Source organism: Sander lucioperca, chromosome 10 (genome assembly GCF_008315115.2).
Source record: "Sander lucioperca isolate FBNREF2018 chromosome 10, SLUC_FBN_1.2, whole genome shotgun sequence".
Taxonomy (NCBI): Eukaryota; Metazoa; Chordata; class Actinopteri; order Perciformes; family Percidae; genus Sander; species Sander lucioperca.
In genome coordinates this window covers 13,526,082-13,546,594 of record NC_050182.1, presented here as the reverse complement: position 1 = coordinate 13,546,594, position 20,513 = coordinate 13,526,082, and the positions used below count along the sequence as shown (strand labels likewise).

The window sequence follows — 20,513 nt, the reverse complement described above, 5'->3', positions numbered from 1 at the left end:
AGCTGCCCCGCAGAGTATGAGCAGCACGCGCCTGTGACAGGTGTTACCAGCTCGTGTGACACATTTTACATATGTAAGGGAAATCAACAAGCATCCGCCAAAACAGCGTGATGCCCAGACAAATGACTGTGGTGACTTCTCACGCCTTTATTATGGACGGAGAAACGAGACATGTCCTCAGGCTGATACTGCTGAAAATAAGGAGTGTGGAGCCGAGAAAATCTGAAGAAATCGAGAACATTCACTCATTCACCGACTCACTGCTGCTTGAGGTTCTCATAAAATCTGCAACAAGGTAAACTGTTACGGTGTGCGTAAAATCCACTCTTTTATGCACATCTCTGCAAACAAAACCAAATCAAAAACTACAGTTCAAAGCGAAATCTATCTTATTGTATTCAAAACAAACAAACGAACAAACAATCTGCAAAGTCTGCTGAGAGTAGCATATATGTGTCGCGCGTAAAATTAGGCTACCTTTTACGCATGGCTCTGCATATACCTGTGAAATAATGAGATTAAAACCAAATGGTACATTTCATGATGGCATTCTGAGAAGCAACGCGTGGGAACCCGAAAGCGTCTTCTCTCTCTCAGACACTCTTCGTAATGATGTATCGATTCTAACACGTAATAAAGTGTGAACACAGCTCCCTGCCCAAGTTTCCCATGAGAGAGAGTTGAAGGAGCTACTCTAACATTTGCCCAAATTATTATAGGTTTGTCGGTGTGGACAGTCTCCCACATTCAGTAAGCAAAACTGAATCAAGTCGTTGTGTCATCTCTATTTTCAAGTACATTACATTTTGTCAAATGTAATACTATAGTTCTCTATGGACAACCGAGGCGCGCGTAAAGTCTTTACTTTTACGCGCGGCTCTTCCAATTAATGTGTTTAGTAAAAATAAAAAAATAACTCGTGTTCTCGTGTGCGTGTGGGAACCTGAGAGTCACCTCTCCTCCAAGCACACTTTGTGAATGAAGTATCGGTTTTAACAGGTAATAAAGAGAGGATGAAGCCTCCTGCTCCACGTTCCCATGATGAGAACGAGCTGGGGGACATCCTCCCACTGTCACACCCATTCAACATTTGTCTGCATGTTGCCATGTCGACTAAAGACCATTTGTTTATATATATTTATTGTCATTTGGTGTGGAGAATATGTGTCCATTTGCCTCATTCTCACTGCAACATTATAACCGTTTATCTTCATGCACATTGCTTATGCAAGCAGTCCGTTTTGCAGTGATGGAAGTACTCAGATCATTTACTTAAGTAACAATACCACTGCAAAAACGTAAAAGTCCTGCATTGAAAATCCTACCTCGGTAAGAAATGTAGTACTCATTCTGCAGTAAAATGTCCCTTTTGACTATATGATATTATTAGGACATTATTTAAGACCTTTTAAACAAGTAAAAAGACGGAGCAACTTCAGTGCATAATTTGCATTTGAGCGACCAGTGTGTGTAAAGTGTGTGTGTGTGGGAACCTGAAAGCTTGCAGTCCTCCACACACTTCTTTTAATGATGTACTCATACTAACAAATAATAAAAAATGCAAATGGACGTTTTGCTCTCTTTTTTCCCCACCCAGCATGACTGGTAAAGGTCAGTCCTGTTTGTTTTAATGGCCCGAATCTCAGTATTCCAAATGTAACCAAGGAAACAGAATGTTGAGTGCATACAGTCTATTTTGTGCATGTCATTGGTTGGAATGTGGGGCATTCTAGAATATGATGCACACTGTCCAAGGATTATAGGTGTCCTTGACACTGTGAGGATCAGTCATCTGTCTACAGATCAGAACTGCTAATCTTTATACATACAAAACCCAAAAATAATGGAGGACCACATTAAGACACCTGACACCCCTCTATATTCGCCAGCTGCTCCTCTGGAGGCGGATACAAACAGGCAATGCGTAGTAGGATGTTTTCTCAGGACAGTAGCTGCTGGCCTGGGACTTCACCGCCACAGAAAGGGGGAAAAGGTCAGCTACCATAAGTCTGTGTTTATCGAATCTCTGGTTGAGGATCGTGAGTCAGCAACCCAAAGTGATTCTAAACTTTGGAGACTTCCAAATTGCACCCTGTTATATCAGGTTGCTGGGAGCTTTTTGACTGGCTCACCAATGAGTCAATAACTCTGGCAGCATATTTTCAGCAGCATTACTTTGCCTGCACATTCAGTGGCTCTGTGTTTTACTGGAGGGTTCCTCAAGTTATAGAGAAACCCCTGTGGCTTCTGCCCTGCCTGACTCTGATGCAAGAGAATTTGAAAATAAAATTAGAAATCCACATTATTTGCATGAAAAGTCTCTTTATTGCATGCATCAGCATGATTCTGACATATTTGTGCTACCATGCACATGCTTCTTTTAATAATTTCTCTTTGATTGTTTCCGCAATTATCAGAATACAACCTGTTAGAAGTCAGGACCATGGGAATATATTACACTATTTGGCAACAACTTTCACAAGATGTTGCAGCGCGACTGTGATATTCATCACGTTTAACTGGCATTCATCTCAGACATGTTATTTTTTTTTACCTATGTAATATGTGAAAATATGAACAATACCCCCCTCCCTATTAAAAATATTATACTAATAATTTAGGCAAGGCTGAGTAAGAAACTGTGGAGGTGATTTGGGAAGTGCTGCTGTGTATTCATTTGACAGGAATGTAACAAATAAGTAATCTTACAAGAACATTTGTCAGGCGACACCCAACAGATGCATATTGGATAATAATTAAGGTCCCAAAATTACAGCAAATCAAGGTTGGACTCCCTCTAGTTTTTCGGCCTCCTTGTAAGCTTTTTAGTTTGTATTAGGCTGAACAACAAAATACACCAAATGCCAAACTTAAACTCCTAGCCTCTCTGTAATTGTAAGTCATTATGTTCATGTGTTCTCCGTTGCTTTTTCTATGGGCTGAATGGAAAGGCAGCTGTGTATGTTTTGCTGCTGGTTTCTCTACAATGCTGTTTGTGTGGAGTCAGGAATGTTGTTTGACCTCTCACCTCTGGATTTCTGCTCTGAATCTGCTGAACTCACCGCTAATTGTTCTGCTCTACTGGGAGTGTCACCATTTATAACTGGCTGGCGATCTGATTGGACGGCAGCATCTGTAGGAGGTGAAACAACAATTCTTTCTATGGGCTCATTGGCTGTTCTGTCTGTCACAATAATATAATTGGGCTCTGGCTGGGGGGCACTGGAGCGACGCTGCAATGCATGCTGGGTGCAGGAAAAGGAACGCTGCCGAGGGGCAGGCTGGGGCGACAGGAAGTGAGGTGTTGCAGCTCTGGGGACTTCCTGATGCCTATCACGATCCTCGTCTTCTGATGTTACCTCCTGTAAGGTGCTGATTGGCCGAGGGGAGCGGCCCATGACTCTAGGAGGGACCAGTGCTGTTGCGGATTGGTTGAGCTGTGGTCTCCAGTTCTGAGGAGAGGGGTACTGCACTCGACCCATCGACCAATCACTGGCAAGACAAAAAGTTTTTATGTTTATCCCATAAAATACAAATTTACTGTGCAGTCTTTGTCTTAGATGAAAAAGGTTAAAGACTTAAATCTTTGACTTTAGAGTGTTTGAATGCACCACCAAGGAAGCGTTTTTTTAGAACAGTAACTACATAAGCACAAGACTTCGACAACTTTTTTCTTGTTACAAGTAGGGAGTTGGGTTGGGATCTGGAGGGTTGCCGGTTCAAGTCCCTGTACGGACCAAAGTACAGAGTGTGGACTGGTAGCTGGAGAGTTGCCAGTTCACCTCCTGGGTACTGCCAAGGTGCTCTTGGGCAACCCCCCAACCACTCAGGGCGCTGGTCCAGCACTGGCAGCCCACTCACTCTGACATCTCTCCATTTGTGCATGTATAGGACTTGAGCATGTGTGTGTGTGTATTGCAGGCCTGTGTGTAGTGATTTCTAACAGAGTGTAAATTGTAATTTCCCCACTGGGGATCAATAAAAAGTATAACAATTAAATAAAACATTTTTTAATATTCATACTACCTGATTTTGTAAAGCACGCCCCAAAACAAATCCTTCCCAAGTTTTAGTTGATATTTTGAAACTCAACTGTAATGGTTTCAATATTGCCATTTTGCAGTGTGAAATATATATATTTTAATGAATATTACTGTGAAAATACTGCTTTACTGCACAGTGTAAATCATAATTGTTAACCATGATGAGAAACTACCTCTTACATAGAATTTGCAAGCCGCAAGTCACATATATACAGCTGTGCTTAACAGCGTAGTCACTAACTTTTTTATGGGATCCAATAGCCACCCCCCTAGTTTGATGCCAACAGCAAATTAAAAAAAATGCAATGATTATGCAATGTTTACCTGATTGGCTAAAATATGCACACAAAAAAAAGCTTGTATGGTAATTATGAGCAAATTCAAGTCTCATCATCTCATGAGTTTCTCACTTAGCTGGTGGAAAATCCTCAGAAGGCCGTTAAAGAGACAAATACTGTCGTCTGTGCGTGCATTTTATTACTGAAGGCTTACTTTTGTGGAGGTGGGGTCATATCTCGATGCCCTATGATCCCAGAGAAGGAGGCACTTCTTCCAGGCATGCCTTGTGATCCGACCCACGGCGAGTACATCAGGGTGCGATCCTCCCACAGCATGTCGTTGGCCGAGTCGACGGGAACAGGCCCTCTCTGAATTTGGTGAGCCAACAGGAGTTCCAGGACCTGGTGATGCATGCCCTCTCTGGCCACGTCCATCGGACGACGTCCTCTCCGATCGTGCAGCTCCAGGTTGGCACCATGAAGGAGGAGAAGTCTGGCCGTATCATAGCAACCATGGATGGCGGAGAGGAAGAGAGCAGTCTCGCCCTACCAGAGAAATAATCATAAAAACAACGTACTTCTGTGTTGTCTGGAGGATATAAATTAAACAGACACAGTCAGCTTGTTTTAAACATGGATAAATCAGGATTCTGAGTCCTCCTTAATAACCACTGATAAAGAAACAGTCAGAACTGACCTTGTTGTCTTGCAGGTCCACAGCGGCCCCGTAGCGAATGAGGGTCCTTGTTAGGGAGAGGTGGTTTACTGAGCATGCCCAGTGCAGGGCTGATCTCCCTGAGAGAGACAGTGTGAGTGGAGGGAAGGTAAGGGGGGAAGAAGGGAGGGAGTAAGTCAGCCAATGAACAACCATTACACAACAGAGTCGAGCCCAAGATGGTGAAGGGAGGGAGAATGGAGGGATGTGGAGATGAATTGTTTCAGCTGAAGTGAGAAAGAGAGGACAGAGACAGGTCAGAAAGACAAAAAACATTAAGAGATGTGAACAGAAGTAGACAGAGAGACAAAGACACAATAAAAGCAAGGAGAAAGATCAGCAACAAAGTTAATATGTCCATCAACCCGATCTTGAGCACTAGAGCACATTAACTTTGTTCTGAGTCAGAGGAGGGCAGCAGGGGAGCTGGAGGAGGAAGAAGAAGAGAAGCCATGGAGAGATGAGCACAGGACGGGAGAGGAGGGACACAAAAAGAGGATGTGAGAGAGATGGGGTAAGTTACACCAGTTACTCAGCCCCTCAGTGTACAGGTGACAGAAAAAAATGGCCTGCTCCGGAGCTTTACATGCTATTTCTCTCCAAGGTGAGCTTTAACCCGTTCATGCATTGGATCCAAATATGGCACGTGGACAGGTGAGTTTAAGACTTGCAACTTGTAACTTTATTAGCCAAGTTAGCGCTGTGGCTTTAAGGACTGCAATGTCGGTCTGTTGGTTAGTCAGTCTCTTTGGTCCAGATCAGTGGTGGAATGTAACTAAGCACATTTACTCCAGTACTGTACTTAAGTACAAATGTTGAGGTACTTGTACTATACTTGAGTCTTTTCTATTCGTGCCACTTTCTACTTCAACTCCGCTACATTTCAGAGAGAAATATTGTACTTTTTACTCCACTATATTCATCTGACAGCTTTAGTTACTAGTTACTTTACAAATTAAGATGTTTGCACACAAAACACATGTAGTTTATAAAATGTAATGTTTTATTGTAAATTAAACTATCCAACAGTATAACGGCCTACAGGTACAGCTGAAATAATTAGCCCAATTAAACACAGAACTGTTTGGATCGTTTGCAGTTTCTAAAATGTTAGGGATTTTACTGCATTGAGTACTTTTACTTTTAATACTTTAAGTGCATTGTCCTGATGATACTCACATACTTTAACTTAAGTAACATTTTCAATGCAGGACTTTTACTTAACAGAGAGAGTAACAGAGTATTTTTACAGTGTGGTAAAGGATCTGAATACTTCTTCCAACACTGGTCCAGAGCCATCTTGAATGTGACATTTTTTTTTTTATTTGGTCACTAGAAGTTGAAGTGTACTGACTTTGGTGATACTATGACTACTACGAAAATACTTTGTCAAATGTTTTAAAAACTATTGGCTGGATTGCCATGATATTTGCTACATATATTCATATTTCCCTCAGGATGTAATTTTAATAACTTATGGCTTATGGCTGTGTAGACACAAGTCTTACTACAAAAATACAAAATGTTATTAGCTTCCCAGTCACTGGGTTTTTGATGGACACTATTACATTAAGGTTAAGAAACTCCCTGCATTTTGAGTTAAAAAAAAAACATTTACAAAATCAGCCATTTTTTTGGCTTCATGCATGAAGGGGTTAAAGCAGAATTACTCAACCTCTGCTTCTGACCTCAGTGATGATGACATAATATGGTTGGATCTTGTAGTGAATACACAGGCAATAATCAAACTGCATTTGCACATAATTCTTCAAACTGTTTTAGCCTGATTGCATTATGAGATTAATTGGAGGAACTGTAATTTAAACAAAAGTAGCTACAATTCCTGCATTCATATACTGTAGGTCCTACTTCAATAAGGTTAAAACAAGCACCAAGAATGACATGCATATACTATTTGACTGAGGTTTGGGGTTGAGTCAGACTAAACTAATATTAGTAACTGTGACACAGATGCATTACCAGTATGATCAGTGTTGTTGACTGGTACTCCTGCTCGCAGCAGCTCCAAGACCACTCTGTCCAGCCCGCTACGCACCGCTCGGATCAGAACCACAGACCCATCCGGGCCACACCACTCTGCCGACTGCCAACACAACAGAGCCATGATAAATATATAGAAAAGACATACACGTAATACATATTTAACAGTTTAAGTTTGGCCTTGTATAGTCTATATCCACGCCGTTCCACTTCTGGGATTGTTCCGTTGTGGACGGAAATTCCGCCGGATTTCACTCTTTTCGGCCGGATGTCCGTTACCTTCTGCTTTCTTCATGTTGGAATTTTAAACTCCGGTGGATTGATAAGGACTATGGTTAACTGCTCCTCAGATCTCTGCAGGGTAAATCCAGACAGCTAGCTAGACTATCTGTCCAATCTGAGTTTTCTGTTGTACGACTAAAACAACTTTTGAACGTACACGTTCCACCAAAACAAGTTCCTCCACAAGGCTGTTTTGCAGAGGCACCATGGCTCTGCACGGTGCTTAGCACCGCCCATGACGATTGTGATTGGTTTAAAGAAATGCCAATAAACCAGAGCATCTTTTTCTCCCATCCCGGAATGCTGTGTGGACTAGCCAGATCCTCCTCCGCAGCGCTGTGGAGGAAGGTCTGGCAAAGCGAAACTAGGCCTTTACAGTGTGGTCTACATAAAGACACGGGAAGAGAATAAACAAATACAGCCCAAATGGTTAAATTCCTTAATAACACTGGCTCCTCACAACATTTATAAAATAAAATGAAGAAAATGTTGAAAACAAAAACAAAGGATAGACCTGCTGAGGAGGACTGAGCAGAGGAGGAGGCATGGCGTTTCTCTCCCATCCTCTAGGTGGAGCTGATGGAGAACAAAAATCATTTCAGGTGGATCTCCAACTGACACATGTAAGGGTTTTTGATATACTTACCAATACTGTATGGAAGGAGATGTGCAGTTCACATGTAATCTCTGTCTAATTTTGCTCTGCACAGTATGTCAGAGTCCTATCTGACAGTAAACATAGGCTGAATTTCAGCAGTGTACATGTTTCATGTGGTGACAATGTGGTGTGGTTTAATTATTATTTTCATTATCGATAATCTACAGATTATTTTCTTGATTGATCGTTTGGTCTATAAAATGTCCCAAAATTTAAACCCAAAGATTTACATGTTTTTTTAAATATATTTTGTGTTGATCAAGTAAATGATTAAGTGGCTAATGTGTTGCAGCTGTATTTGAGTCAAGTAACCATCACTTTTCAGATGAGTAAAACCACTAAAAAAAAATGACTTTGTTGTTAACAAATGTTTAAGCTGTCTGAAGATTTTAACAGATGCAGCCAGCCAATCAGATGCTGGCCAATAATAAAAACATATGTCCGTTTCCCAGATGATTAACAGTAAGAATGAGTGACTTAGTAAACTAACGTTAAACCTTACGTTGTACAGGTCTGCGGGGCTGCGAGGTTCCAGCCCGGTAGTGTTTCTGCTCCTGGCCCCTGTGGTCACAGATGGAGGCTTCCTCCTGTCGTCTGGAGCATCTCGCATTGATGTCTTCCATTGAACTCTGGGTAAAGTCTGTGTCACTTCCTATATCCTGGTCCCTTTTGAGAGGTCTGGAAACCAAAAGCACAGTTTTGATACAGCACATTTAGTAACTGCTGTGGTTTTTACTGTATGTGGTCACACCGTGTTTTCCTTTTTCTCTCTTATTATGTTGATTTATGAGACCTCCAAGAGCTCTGCAACACACCCAAACTCAAGAATACAGCCTAACTATTTTAGGGTATGTTTTCCTAAAACATGCATGGGTTGGTAGTCTTTGAGGAAATGAACCAAGACCCTAAACATAACAGGGATTAGAAATACTTATTGTTTCACGGCCCTGAGTGAGCTGTGGTCAGGGTGCCCATTTTTGCCTTTATTTGATAGAATGACAGTATAGAAAGGCATTAACGTAATGGGGGGGGAGAGAGAGAGAGAGAGAGAGAGAGAGAGAGAGAGAGAGAGAGAGAGAGAGAGAGAGAGAGTAGATAATGACATGCAACAAAGGTTCCTGGCTGAAACTGAACTGGGAACGGTGCGGTTACATGATATGTGTCCTTACCCACCAGGACACATCCATTATCGACTAATTTGTTCAATAGTGTTTAGATGAATCAATTAAACATGACATCTTCAGAATAAAATGTTACAAAATAGAATAACATGCCCATAACAATGGTGCCATCGTCAAATTGCTTGACTAACAGTCATAAACCAAAAGCTTTCATTTGTTTAGAGAGACAAACATCTCACCAAATTTGTGGGAACAAGCAAATGTTTGGCATTGTTGCTTGACAAATGACTTAAATGATTGATAATCAAAACTGTTGCCAATAGATCGACTGATCGATTAATCAACTAATGTTAATAAAAAATATAATATATACTATGTGAGGCAGAGAAGTGTTTAAAAATAAATAAAGATTAAAGGTAATATCAAACTGATTGACAGGAAAAAGTGCCATTCAGCCTTTTCAATAACTACACAGGATGACCTCTCACTTGTTTTAGACTACACCATATTTGTCTACATGACATCATTCCTCCAGCAGACAAAACATCCTCTCATGTCTTTCAAAGCAGCTTGTCTCACCGCATTCGAATGGCGTCCTCCCCCAGCGGTTCCCTCCTTCTCTTTTTCTCTGCTTCCTTCGCTTTCTTCTTTTTCCTCAAGCTGATCTTCTCTTTCTCTCTGCTTGACCTGACCCTCTGGTCTTGATGGGCTGGGTGTGGTGTCAAGGCCTTGGATTTGGAGTTATTGTCTGTGACCGTAGACCGGTGTCTCACCCTGTTACCACCTTCCCTCTCCGCCCGCCGCTGCCTCACCCTCCTCACCACCAGGAACACCACCAGGGCCAGCACCAGCAGCAGACCAATCGCTACGGCAATTGCGGCCCATAGCCATGCAGGGGTCGGCTCTTTGAGAGGAAGAATGGAAAATTATTTTTTACTACTATGAGGTAGAACATTTTTGTTACAGCTGCAATATATGGAAAAAAGTGATATCAAGATCACAGCATCACCTATCGAAGTGTGCGCCTATTTACTGAAGTACTCAATTTCATCTGATAGAAAGGCATGTTACATTCATGGTAAATTCTTATTGAGCTCTGCCTCTAAAATAATGTTTGAACAACTAAAACTCAAACATGCAGCAGTGACCAACACATCTACACACTGGAAATGGCAAAGGTGTTGCATAGTGTTGTGTTTGGATGAAACTCAAAGCTGGATGGATGTGTGTGTGCGTGTGGGAGACAGGACACTACCTTTGACTTCCTCTTTTACCGTTTCCTCCTCTCTGCTTCCTATTTCCTCTCGGACACCTCTAATACTGATGACGGCCTTCAGCTCCGGGAGAGTGGGGAACGAGCCAGGCTTTAGCAACATTACTGCACGCAGGAAACTGGCTGCCTCAGTGGCATAAGGGAAACAGGTAGAGGGCAGGCGGGAGCATGGCCTGTTGTCCACTTGGAGGAAAAGGAGGGAGCTAGGAAAGAGTGAGAGAGAAGGACACAGTAGGAAAGAGCAGGTATATCGTTTTGGAGGCCTAAAGTAGGTTTGTTTGGATACGTTTGCTGAATAAAATCTAAAACCCTTTAAAATCTGAACAATGTTTTGTACTAACATAAAACACCTATTTTGAAATTTTTATTTTTCAACATAAAAAGTTACACCCTCTTACCAAACAAAACAAAGACAAACAATACATTTCTGAGATAGCTTAACACACATGTATATTGATACCCATCTCAGCATTCATAACAGTATCCCTGGTAGTCAATGGGCTCAGTTCAGACTTAAGACTACAGTTACTGTACTTAATGGAGTTCCCCAAGGTTTTATGCTTGGCCCACTTATTTTGTCTTTACAAAAATCACTTAAGTGTTTAGGTGCTTAATTAACTCAAGCATGTGTTGACAAAATCATGTTGTTATTTTTAAATGCTAGATGGAATCTTATTGACATTTTGAATATTATTAAAACAAAGAGGAATAGAAGCTGTTATACCTGTAATTAATATTTTAGGTATTTATCTTGATGAAAGTCTTTATTTTCAACGTCTGTTTACAGGTTTTGCGTATGACTGCATACAATATGTGAAAAAAGTTGTATGAAGCTACATTAGCTGCTAGTGAGGTTGCATTGTTGGTAATGTAGGTGCCAGGTTTTGACAAGGAAGAAGGTGTTCAATGAAAAAGACAATATTCCTGTTTTTACTGCATCGATTGTTATCTTATTTTTTCAAACTGTCCATTGTGAGTCTGACAATGATTTAGGAATGCAATGCTAAATCGGTGGAGTTCTCGTTATAGCAATATGTTAAAAACGTTTTTTAAAGGGGCTGTACTCAGTATTCAGAACATGAATATAGCAGTAAACAACTATTTTCTATGTAAGAATGTAAATATCTACTGGAGTAATGGCGCCCTGAGCAAAGAATGCAATCACACACAGAGTTTTGATAGCGGGTCCGGCAGCGAGTGCATGTTAGTGCTTGTGAGTGCCTTGTGAGTCGGTATCCGACGCTGATGGCCATGATAAAGTGTCGGTATTGACAAGTTACTGAACTGTCCCCTCTATTTGTAAAAACACTGCTTCACAGGACTTAACTGTTTAAATAAGACATAACTATACTCACTATTTTTGACAGTTCACTCAGCACCTACCCATTTGAGTCACCCGCAGATGCCTGAGCCAGCAGGCTGGCGAGCTGCTGAGGGTCAAAGTCAAACAAGTTCCTGTTAGTGGCGAGGGGGGCAGAGCCTCTCAGTTTGAGTGGTGACTGGAGGAGGATGCTGAGAGCCCAGAGCAGGGAGCTGTTGGAAAAGGCGCCACGTTGTTGTGGAAAGTTGGCGTGAAGGACCAGGGTGCCTTTGGCCCACAGGGGGCTCTGGTGTGTGAAGCAGTCGCTCCCGTCCCATCCACAGGGAGCGTTGTCGCATCCCTGCTCGCAGTGGGAATTGGCATAGTGATCGCGGCAGTACTGGATGTGGCCCGGACTGAGAGCCATGATGGGGAGGGATGAAGAGATGTAAAAAAAAAAAAAAAGAGATAGAATAAGAGATTTGACAAAATAATTTCAAGGTTTATAAACTTTAATAAACTTTCATGCTCGGAGTTAAAAATGTCAGAACAGGAAATAATTACATTATTACTTACTTATCTTATATCTCATTACTGTTGTTTGTTTTATACAGCCATTAGTTAACATATTGGACAGTTCACTGCCTCAAATTAACAATGTGATTTTAACACTGTGTTTAATATTGTGTTTGTGTTTCGAATTGTTGTAAATATTATTATGTTGCTGAACCTTGGTACCAAAGAAACCCTTTTAATATTTCACTATTTATTTATTTTCAATATTTAATTAAATATTCTGCACAAGTGTACTGATTAATGACAATAACCAATACTAAATGAATCTGATTAATCATAAAGGAATAATAATAATAATAATTATATTAATAATCATGATTGCCTGTTATTTGAGTTTCTTGCCCAAGTCTCTCTTGCATAAAAACATCCTTAAACCTAGAGTTTTAAATAGTAATGCAAATAAGAAAAAAAGAGATGAAAAAATACATAATACATGGAAACAACACAAACTAGCATACAACAATTTAAAAGGACAACCATAACTGGCATGAATAAGCAATAAAAACGTTCACTATAAAGCTGGAAAATGTTTTTTTTAGGGTGAAAATTAGGGTAAAAAATGACAACAAAAGTGTTTTACTTGCAGTGGCCCCGGTCCTTTAGGCAGTCGAAACCGTCTCTGAGACACTCGGGCTCCATGCACTCCCTGTCACAGGACTCGTCTCCAAACTTGTCCTTACACTTTCTGTTGACTGGACACTGACCCCACGGATCACCAGACGCAGCTGTGGAGACAAGCACAGATTAGTAGCAATAGTAGGCCTACACAATGTTGCACATGAATAGTGATCTTTTTGTACAGTGTTGTTCTGGGTAAAATGTAATAATGATGTATTTGTAGATGGTCTTCTGTATGTTTTATGAACGTCTTGTCCTTGAATGAAACATGTTTATGTCTGCTTGTCCATTTAAAATGCAGGTGAATTTAATATGCACTGACAGATGTCAGAGGCAAACATCACTTCCATATTAACATGTATTTGCACACTGGTATTATTTTACCACGCAAACTGTTTTCAGTTTTTTCAAGTGTTTTATCGCAGGACCAACTTACCCACATATTCAAACCACTCATTGTCTCAGAGCATTAGCAACTATTCATAACAATGCAGGTCAAGCCATGAAAGGTGGGTCCTGATACGGACCGTTAAAAGGAAACAGGAAATGGGCCCGACATAAACAGGAAGTTTCCAGGAGAAGCGAATAGCAACAGGAAATGGAGTGGGCTGGGACTTGATAAAGGTCGAAGGTCGTTACCGTGGCAATGAGGAATGTGATGGAGTTGGACAATGGGCTTGGCAGGTGTGTGCGGGACCATAAATTCATGGCAGAAAAAAACGCATGAACAATATGCTGAAATTAGACATGTTATAACACTTTTGTTACACTCGATCAAAAAAAAGAGCTTTTCTGGTACAGGAGGATTAGAAATATGTCATTATAAAAAATGCTTTTCACTTTGTCCTTAACTGAATATTACCAAAAGTTAAATCCATATCTACATTGATGAAAAAATATATTCTAATGCATTTGGGGAAAATAAACTTACCTAAATTGTATACCAGTATCCTACCCATAGGGCTTCACTTTTTCCAATCATATTTCTATCTACAGCCACAGGACACTTTGAACAGGTGACATACACATGTTTTGTGTACTGTATGTGCAAAAGAAAGAAAAATATGTTGAGAATAGGGTGGCTAACTCACCTTGACATGTCCAGCTCAGTCCCAGCAGAACAAACGTCCTCAGAGCAAACATCTTCAGGTTGTTCACCAGCTGCGGTGGGCCTTTTCTTCTCTGCCCAGAGGGATCAGCAGTCCAGTCCAGCTGTTTGGTAAACCTGCCTCTGATCTCCAGGAGCTACAGCTGCGACTCACAGTGTTATACACTTAAATCTGTAGCTTTGTGGTGTAGCTGCAGTCCTGCTGTTCACAATGAACAGTTAACTCTGAGTGAAGTTGCCCAATCCCATCATCGCCGCCACAACCGCCAACACCTTCCCACACCACCACCCAGCCCACTTTGTTCACTCGCTCTTTTTTCAGAGGCCCTGCGGATATCTGGACAACTTCCTGCCACTGTGTGGAGAAGAATAGGAGGTTGATGACTGTATGTGTGTGTATTTGTAGGTCTTACTGTGTCTCAAAAAAAACCCACAGTATGGGGTATGTGAGCTGTTAGACGAGCCATTATTTCAATGTGTAAAAAGCTACAGGGTGTGAGGGGATGGCGTGGTTTAAATTTGACCTTTACAAAGAATCTGTTTTGTCCAGCTGCTGAGTCAAAAAAAAACGTAACTGTGAGTGCTCTGCCTCGAAAAGGACTCTGTAAACGGCTTCTGTTCTTATTTAATCCACACCATTTTGGCCACACATTGCTCTTTATCAAGCACAGAGTGAAATAAATAAGAACCAATAACTTGAGCAGTTAGCAGTGTTGCAAGTCCTTTAAGGCATTTCACTTTGACCTTTCACATTAGGGCTGTGCAATTAATCAAAGTTTTAATCTCGATTACGATCACAAAAACACATTCATCGGGGAAAAAAACTATTATTTTGCACATTACATTTTGCAAGTAAACTCTTATTTTGTCTTGTGTTCTGAATGAAAAAAAAGTTCAAATGGCGAAAGTATTAAGGGAAATTTCACAGTTCAAGGGATTTATACTGTTGATCTGTTTCAATGTTTTTTTAAGTTCAATACTTGCAACATCTTTCCAAAAGACAATGACTACTCGTGTTAAATAATCGTGATTTCAATATTGACCAAAAATAATTGTGATTATGATTTTTTTTCTCTATATTATTACACATGACATAGACACTTATTGAAATCCCAAACAGTAGATTAACAGATGCACACATTATGACACATTTTTGTTTTAGTTTTGACCTAATAATGATGGTTGACAAAGAATCTCACAAAGAACTTACATTTTAAGTAACAACGTGCGTTCTCCATTACAAAAACAAAATAAGTGTAGTGCTTGAATAACAACTGTTCAGCTGCATAAAGACTGGATTGCTTCAGATAGTGTGATCCTGGAAGAAGCAACCACAGTCTATGCTTAATGAGATTTAATGAAACTTGAGATCATTAAGTCATTTTGGCAAAGTTTTGCATTTCAACTTTCCAAAACGTGCAATAAGTAATGAAGTAACAAACAATAAGGATTGAACTCCAACACAGAACCTTTTTGTCCTTAACCCCTCTCTACTGGTTACCCGCTTTCTCTGGCTGTGGCCCTGGAGCTCCTCTTTCCAAGCAGTATTCCTCCCAAAGCTCATTAAACAAATTCCCACTGAAAGAACACCCTTGATACCTTTTGGAGTCACACAATCCCAAATCCATCTTTTTAAATACAGCACAGAAAACCTGCCGAGAGAGCGGTGTTGTCTTCCTCTCTAAGCAGTGCTTGTAGTAGTGCCTGTACACCTCGGACATGTTTGAGAAGACCGGCTCCAGATACAGCTTGGAGACGGATGTCCCGCAACAGTATGAGGGAACTTTGGGTAAACTCTCGAGGAACTCGTTCAGGACTATATGTTCTGAAGCTTTACGGGACTTCCTTTGCGTTTGCTTCTTGGTGATTTCCTCTGAATTGTCCTGCTGAGATGTATTTTGTGCCCAGTTGAGCACTGACCACTCTCCAATCCCCAAAGTGGAGAGGAACATCTTTTTGCAAACTTGTTTTTTTTCACCACTGGCTATCAAATGATAGCGCATGGAGACCGACCTTCTCGATTGAGTCCACGGTGCTCGGGTTCTTTCCACCGGGCCACAGTCGACTAATCCGGACACATAGGTCTTTCTCTGAGCCCAGTTCATACACTGCCAGAAACTGGTAAACAGCTCGTTCCTCATTTCTTCACTGAAGTCTGCACAGAAGCGGTTGGATGCCCTTTTGCAAGCACCGGACGTGCATCTTAATCCCATGGTCCTCTGACCTTTAGTTATGGTCGTGCCGTCTTTCTTTCGTTTGCTGATGTATGGTTTTCCCTCCATTCTAAGTTGCTTCTGTTGATTGTGCTTCCATGTTTGCGGCTTGGCAACTCTGGATTTCTTTCTGGTTGACCCCTCTGGTTCTGGTGGCCTGTCTTTGTCTTTCCCTTGTTCTGCAAAAAACAGGAAAAGGTGTGAGGTATTACTGTGATACACTTTAGTGTTACAGTGGAAACTACAGAAAACAATGGCACTAACTATGCAATGCACTAAGTAGGGCTGCGACTAACCGTTATTTTCATTCTCAATTAATATGCTGGTTGTTTTTTCCAATTAAATGATTGTTAAAGGTGCTCTAAGCGATGTCACGCGTTTTTTGTCACATACAGCAAACATCTCCTCACTATCCGCTAGCTGCCTGTCCCCTGAACACACTGTAAAAAAACACGGTCTCTGTAGACAGCCCAGGCTCCACAAACGGCAACAAAAACAAACTACGCCAACCTGCACCACGAAACATAACAAACAGTGTTCCAGCCAATAACCGACAAGACAGATTTGGGGGTGGGGGTTGGGGGGTTAGTGCGCAGAAGGGAGGGGGAGGGGACGGGATGAGGAGGAGGGAGGGGCGAGCTAGCCTCCGTTTTGTTTGCCAATACTTCGAACATCAACAAGAAGTGACATCACCCAACATTGCTTAGAGCACCTTTAATTTAGTTTACAGAATATCAAAAAATAGAGTAACAGTCCAAGATGATGTCTTAAAATAATTTGTTTCGTCCAACCAGCAGCTTTAAACCTACAGGCATCAATTTACAATGATGTATACCAGAAAAAAGCAGAACATTCTCACATTTGAGAAGCTGGAACCAGCAAATGTTTGGCATTTTGGCTTCGGACATTAATCGATTATGACGTGTTGCATACTTTTTTATGTAAGTGTTGTCAGTTGACTAATCAGTAAATCGACTGATTGTTTCAGCTCTACAACTAAGTTTAGTAAGTAGCTGAAAAAGAGCAGAGACACTCACCCTGGGTAACTTCTGCAGTGTTACTGACTGCAGAAGAAGCAGGGATCTGTTGAGGGCACTGAGGGACAGCCTGCCTTTTTTCTAAATTGTTTTCATTCTTTGTTGTTGCTCCTTTCTGTGTCCAGTTGAGCACCGACCACTCTCCTATCCCCAGGGTGGACAGGAACATGTTTTTACACACTTGTTTTCTTTTGCCATCCACCATCAAGTGATAACGGAGTGAAACGGATCTTCTTGACTGCGCTCCCACCGCCCGAGATCTTTCCACGGGGTCACGGTCAACTTGATCTGATACATACAGTTTTCTCAGAGCCCAGTTCATCTGCTGCCAGAATTCATCAAACACTTTCTTCCTGGCCTCTTCGTTGATTTCATTACAAAGTCGGTTTGATGCCTTTTTGCATGCATTCGAGGTGCACCTCGGTCCCATTGCTCTTGGCTGTTTTGTCACAACCTCACCGTCTTTTTTGCGTTTGCTCACGTACGATTTACCCTCCATCCTCAGCTGTTTCTGCTTGTTTTGGTTCCACTTTGATGGATCTCCAACTTTGGCTTTGAGTTTTTTCCTGTCAGCCCCTGCCTTGTCCTTATTAGTGTTGCCATTTTTGGCAGCTGTATTAAGGAGCGCTGAAAAATTAAACAAACATTTTTGGTTTATCAAACACAAAATGATCCAAAAAGCAATGTTATTCCCAGTTCTGGTTAAGAACAGCAACAGCCTACAGCAATACAGGACACCCAGTTTGAGTATGTGGATCTACAGACTAAAAGTGGTGACGCCATTTTTTTTTTAATGCTCTCTTTTTTCTGCTAACAATAAAAACACTTTGTTGTACACATGTGGAGAACATGAATCGACACATCACATTAAAGCTAGACACTGTGAGAGAACTACAATATCAGTGTCATTGCAGGAAAGCTGTATTTGCTGTATTTGTTTTGAATGAAAACAAGCTTGATAATATTTATATATGTTCCAGTTATTATAGATATACAATATATATCTCAGTTATTGTGACTGTTACGTCCCCATTGATGGTACCGGGGTATTGGTAAATATTTATCATTATTTGTGTAGTTAACGCCTTTTTAAGTCAACTCAAAATGAGCATCCTTGAATATCAAGATAAGATAAGAGAAAACGGAATGCATCCCGTGGGAAATTGCTGTGCAGCAGTTTCAGTACAAAGTGGGAAGAGTGCAAATTCAAAAGTCAAAGATAAAGATAAGGTGCACATCCAAAATATGTACAATATCAGGTTATTAGTATGGATCCTAAAAAAATCTAAGTACATATAGATGTGTATGTACAGTAGATTAATACCAGATATCTGAACATACAGGGTTTCATATTTATGTAATTGGATGTATGTGAATAATGTGTAAAAAGGCAAAAAAAAAAAAAAGGCTTCAAAAGGATTCAAGCTAGCATTCACAAAAGTATGCATCCAACAGTGACAGTTTACAGTTAAATGCCACCTGACAACTAAAAGGATGGAATCATCATTCATCAAATCATCGTTCTTTTACATCTGCTGACGGAAAACACTCTCCGCAATTAATTGGGTATGGTAGTTACATTCACTGCATACACACTTACTGGTGTCAGCACCCAGAGGACACACACTCTGTAGAGGAAACTGGGAAATCATCTGTGGCTCTGCTGCTACCGGGTGGGACCTTTTTTTGGACCGTCCATCTTTATGCATGTCAGATTTCCTGCTTGCATCAGTGACGTGCAGATGTTCTGAATGAAACATCACACACACACACACACACACACACACACACACACACACACACACCTTGGTAAGACAGTGTCAGTAACTGCTGTGTTTATTTACAGAGAGACACAGCCGGAGCTCATACACACCTGCTGGGATGTGGTGCAGCCCAAAAGTCTCAGTGACTGTGGGTCTGTGAACAGGGGGGTCATTGGTGGGTTTGGGATGGAGACCAATATCCTCCATTGCTGCAATGGCTACAACACAAGAAACAGGTTGTTGGGGGTCTTTCGCATCAAGCAAAACAATTGCATGCTTTTATTCAGTGATTAGCATTGAGTTTGTCCATTCCCTTGAAACCAATCTAAAAACACCGCTGGTGCATATTTTAACGGTGGACAACAAATCCATGTGTCTAAATCCAGATGTTTTTGTGGCTTACGTAGAAGTAGACGTTGCAGGCCTGGCATTTACCGAAAAGGTAAGTCGAAACGGCTGCAATGGTGGTCATAGTAGAAGAGATTAAGCTAACGGTTTGTGTAGCTAATTCCTAGCAACTCCTCTTTAATGCTAAACTACGACAAACAACCTTTAAAAATGACACGTATTTTCGGCTTTGCTTACATAGTGTTATACATTTGAAAACGTCTCGTAGACCCGTCGGTTCCATCCAGATCAGAACACAAGTTTGCCAGCTGTTTACTCCTTCATGGTTCTCACAATGAAACACAACATCTGTCAGCTCGGTTAGCTCACGTTGTATTTGGCTAAATATCTTAACTGGCGGATTTGTGGAGGTTCCCACCATAGACAGTATATAAGGCAGCTGCCATGTCCGAGCATGCGCACTGGCAAGGCCGTAGAAACTGGGAAGTTTGTATTCTCTCATGAGCAAAGTCTCGCATTGCCAAACTTATCTCCAAAGCAGATAAATAGAAGAAAAAAAATGTACCAACAAAATTGACTGTCACATAACAGCAATAATAATAATAATAATAATAATAATAATAATAATAATAATAATAATAATAATAATAATAATTATTATTATTATTATTATTTTTATTTTTTTTGTTTGTTTAAATGCCTTCCAGTGGTGGAAGTAGTATTGAGTAACAGTCCTGTAGAATTAAAAACGTATTATCAAAATGTACTTAAAGTATCACAAACAAAAGTAGGCTACTCATTTAATGGCTGCTGTCAGTGTTATCATCAGTGCTGGAAGAAGTATCCAGATCCTTTACTTAAGTAAAAGTATCAATACGTTGATCTAAAAATAGCCTACTCCATTACAGTCGTGCATTCAAAATTCTATTCCGCTAACTTTTCTTTTTTTCTTTTGAAATGGATCGTGTGACCTCTTTTGGGCCTAAAGGAAACTATTTGAGAAGTTTACAGAGGAAATCACTATTTTGTAGAACTGCTAACAACTCAGAATCTGAAACGTGACTAAGGGCCCCGTCTACACCTTATAAAAAGAAAAAGAAAAATGCTATATGGCTTTTAAAATGAATTACTTTGCTTTCCTTCCAACGAAAATGCCAAAATGTACTAACATATACATGA

General features: G+C 40.8%; 2 protein-coding genes across 4 annotated transcripts; both read right to left on the bottom strand.

Annotated features, from left to right (window-relative positions):
* Nucleotides 1-371: 371 nt before the first annotated feature.
* Nucleotides 372-14,338, bottom strand: notchl (notch receptor, like). The gene is made up of 11 exons (XM_031279568.2): nucleotides 13,957-14,338; nucleotides 12,828-12,972; nucleotides 11,755-12,087; nucleotides 10,354-10,574; nucleotides 9,678-10,002; nucleotides 8,480-8,655; nucleotides 7,834-7,895; nucleotides 7,017-7,140; nucleotides 5,019-5,116; nucleotides 4,536-4,867; nucleotides 372-3,492 (listed from the first exon to the last, which is right to left on the bottom strand). Exons 1-11 carry the CDS (start codon nucleotides 14,006-14,008, stop codon nucleotides 2,982-2,984), a joined length of 2,379 nt encoding a protein of 792 aa, XP_031135428.1. The 5' UTR covers nucleotides 14,009-14,338; the 3' UTR covers nucleotides 372-2,981.
* A 794-nt stretch (nucleotides 14,339-15,132) lies between these two features.
* On the bottom strand, nucleotides 15,133-19,785 carry LOC116036126. Of its 3 annotated transcripts, none has more exons than XM_031279596.2 (5): nucleotides 19,572-19,785; nucleotides 19,097-19,204; nucleotides 18,824-18,970; nucleotides 17,224-17,850; nucleotides 15,133-16,365 (listed from the first exon to the last, which is right to left on the bottom strand). In XM_031279596.2, the coding sequence occupies exons 1-5, from the start codon at nucleotides 19,753-19,755 to the stop codon at nucleotides 15,464-15,466; spliced, it is 1,968 nt and encodes a 655-aa protein (XP_031135456.1). In that variant the 5' UTR covers nucleotides 19,756-19,785; the 3' UTR covers nucleotides 15,133-15,463. The 3 variants fall into 3 exon arrangements, with proteins under 3 accessions (XP_031135456.1, XP_035862488.1, XP_031135457.1); XM_036006595.1 differs by having other exon boundaries at nucleotides 18,920-18,970; XM_031279597.2 differs by lacking the exon at nucleotides 19,572-19,785 and adding an exon at nucleotides 19,390-19,560.
* Between the last annotated feature and the right edge of the window lie 728 nt (nucleotides 19,786-20,513).

Bases quoted from the DNA above. Each gene is read 5' to 3' on its own strand.
- notchl (XM_031279568.2), bottom strand. From the start codon at position 14,008: ATGTTTGCTCTGAGGACGTTTGTTCTGCTGGGACTGAGCTGGACATGT. The intron at 5,117-7,016 runs GTAATGCATCTG...TGTCTCTCTCAG, and splicing joins CAACAACACTGATCATACTG to GGAGATCAGCCCTGCACTGG. The intron at 4,868-5,018 runs GTCAGTTCTGAC...TTTCTCTGGTAG, and splicing joins TGGACCTGCAAGACAACAAG to GGCGAGACTGCTCTCTTCCT.
- LOC116036126 (XM_031279596.2), bottom strand. From the start codon at position 19,755: ATGGTGGGAACCTCCACAAATCCGCCAGTTAAGATATTTAGCCAAATA. The intron at 19,205-19,571 runs GTAAGCAAAGCC...CTTGTGTTGTAG, and splicing joins TTTCAAATGTATAACACTAT to CCATTGCAGCAATGGAGGAT. The intron at 16,366-17,223 runs GTGAGTGTCTCT...TGTTTTTTGCAG, and splicing joins CACTGCAGAAGTTACCCAGG to AACAAGGGAAAGACAAAGAC.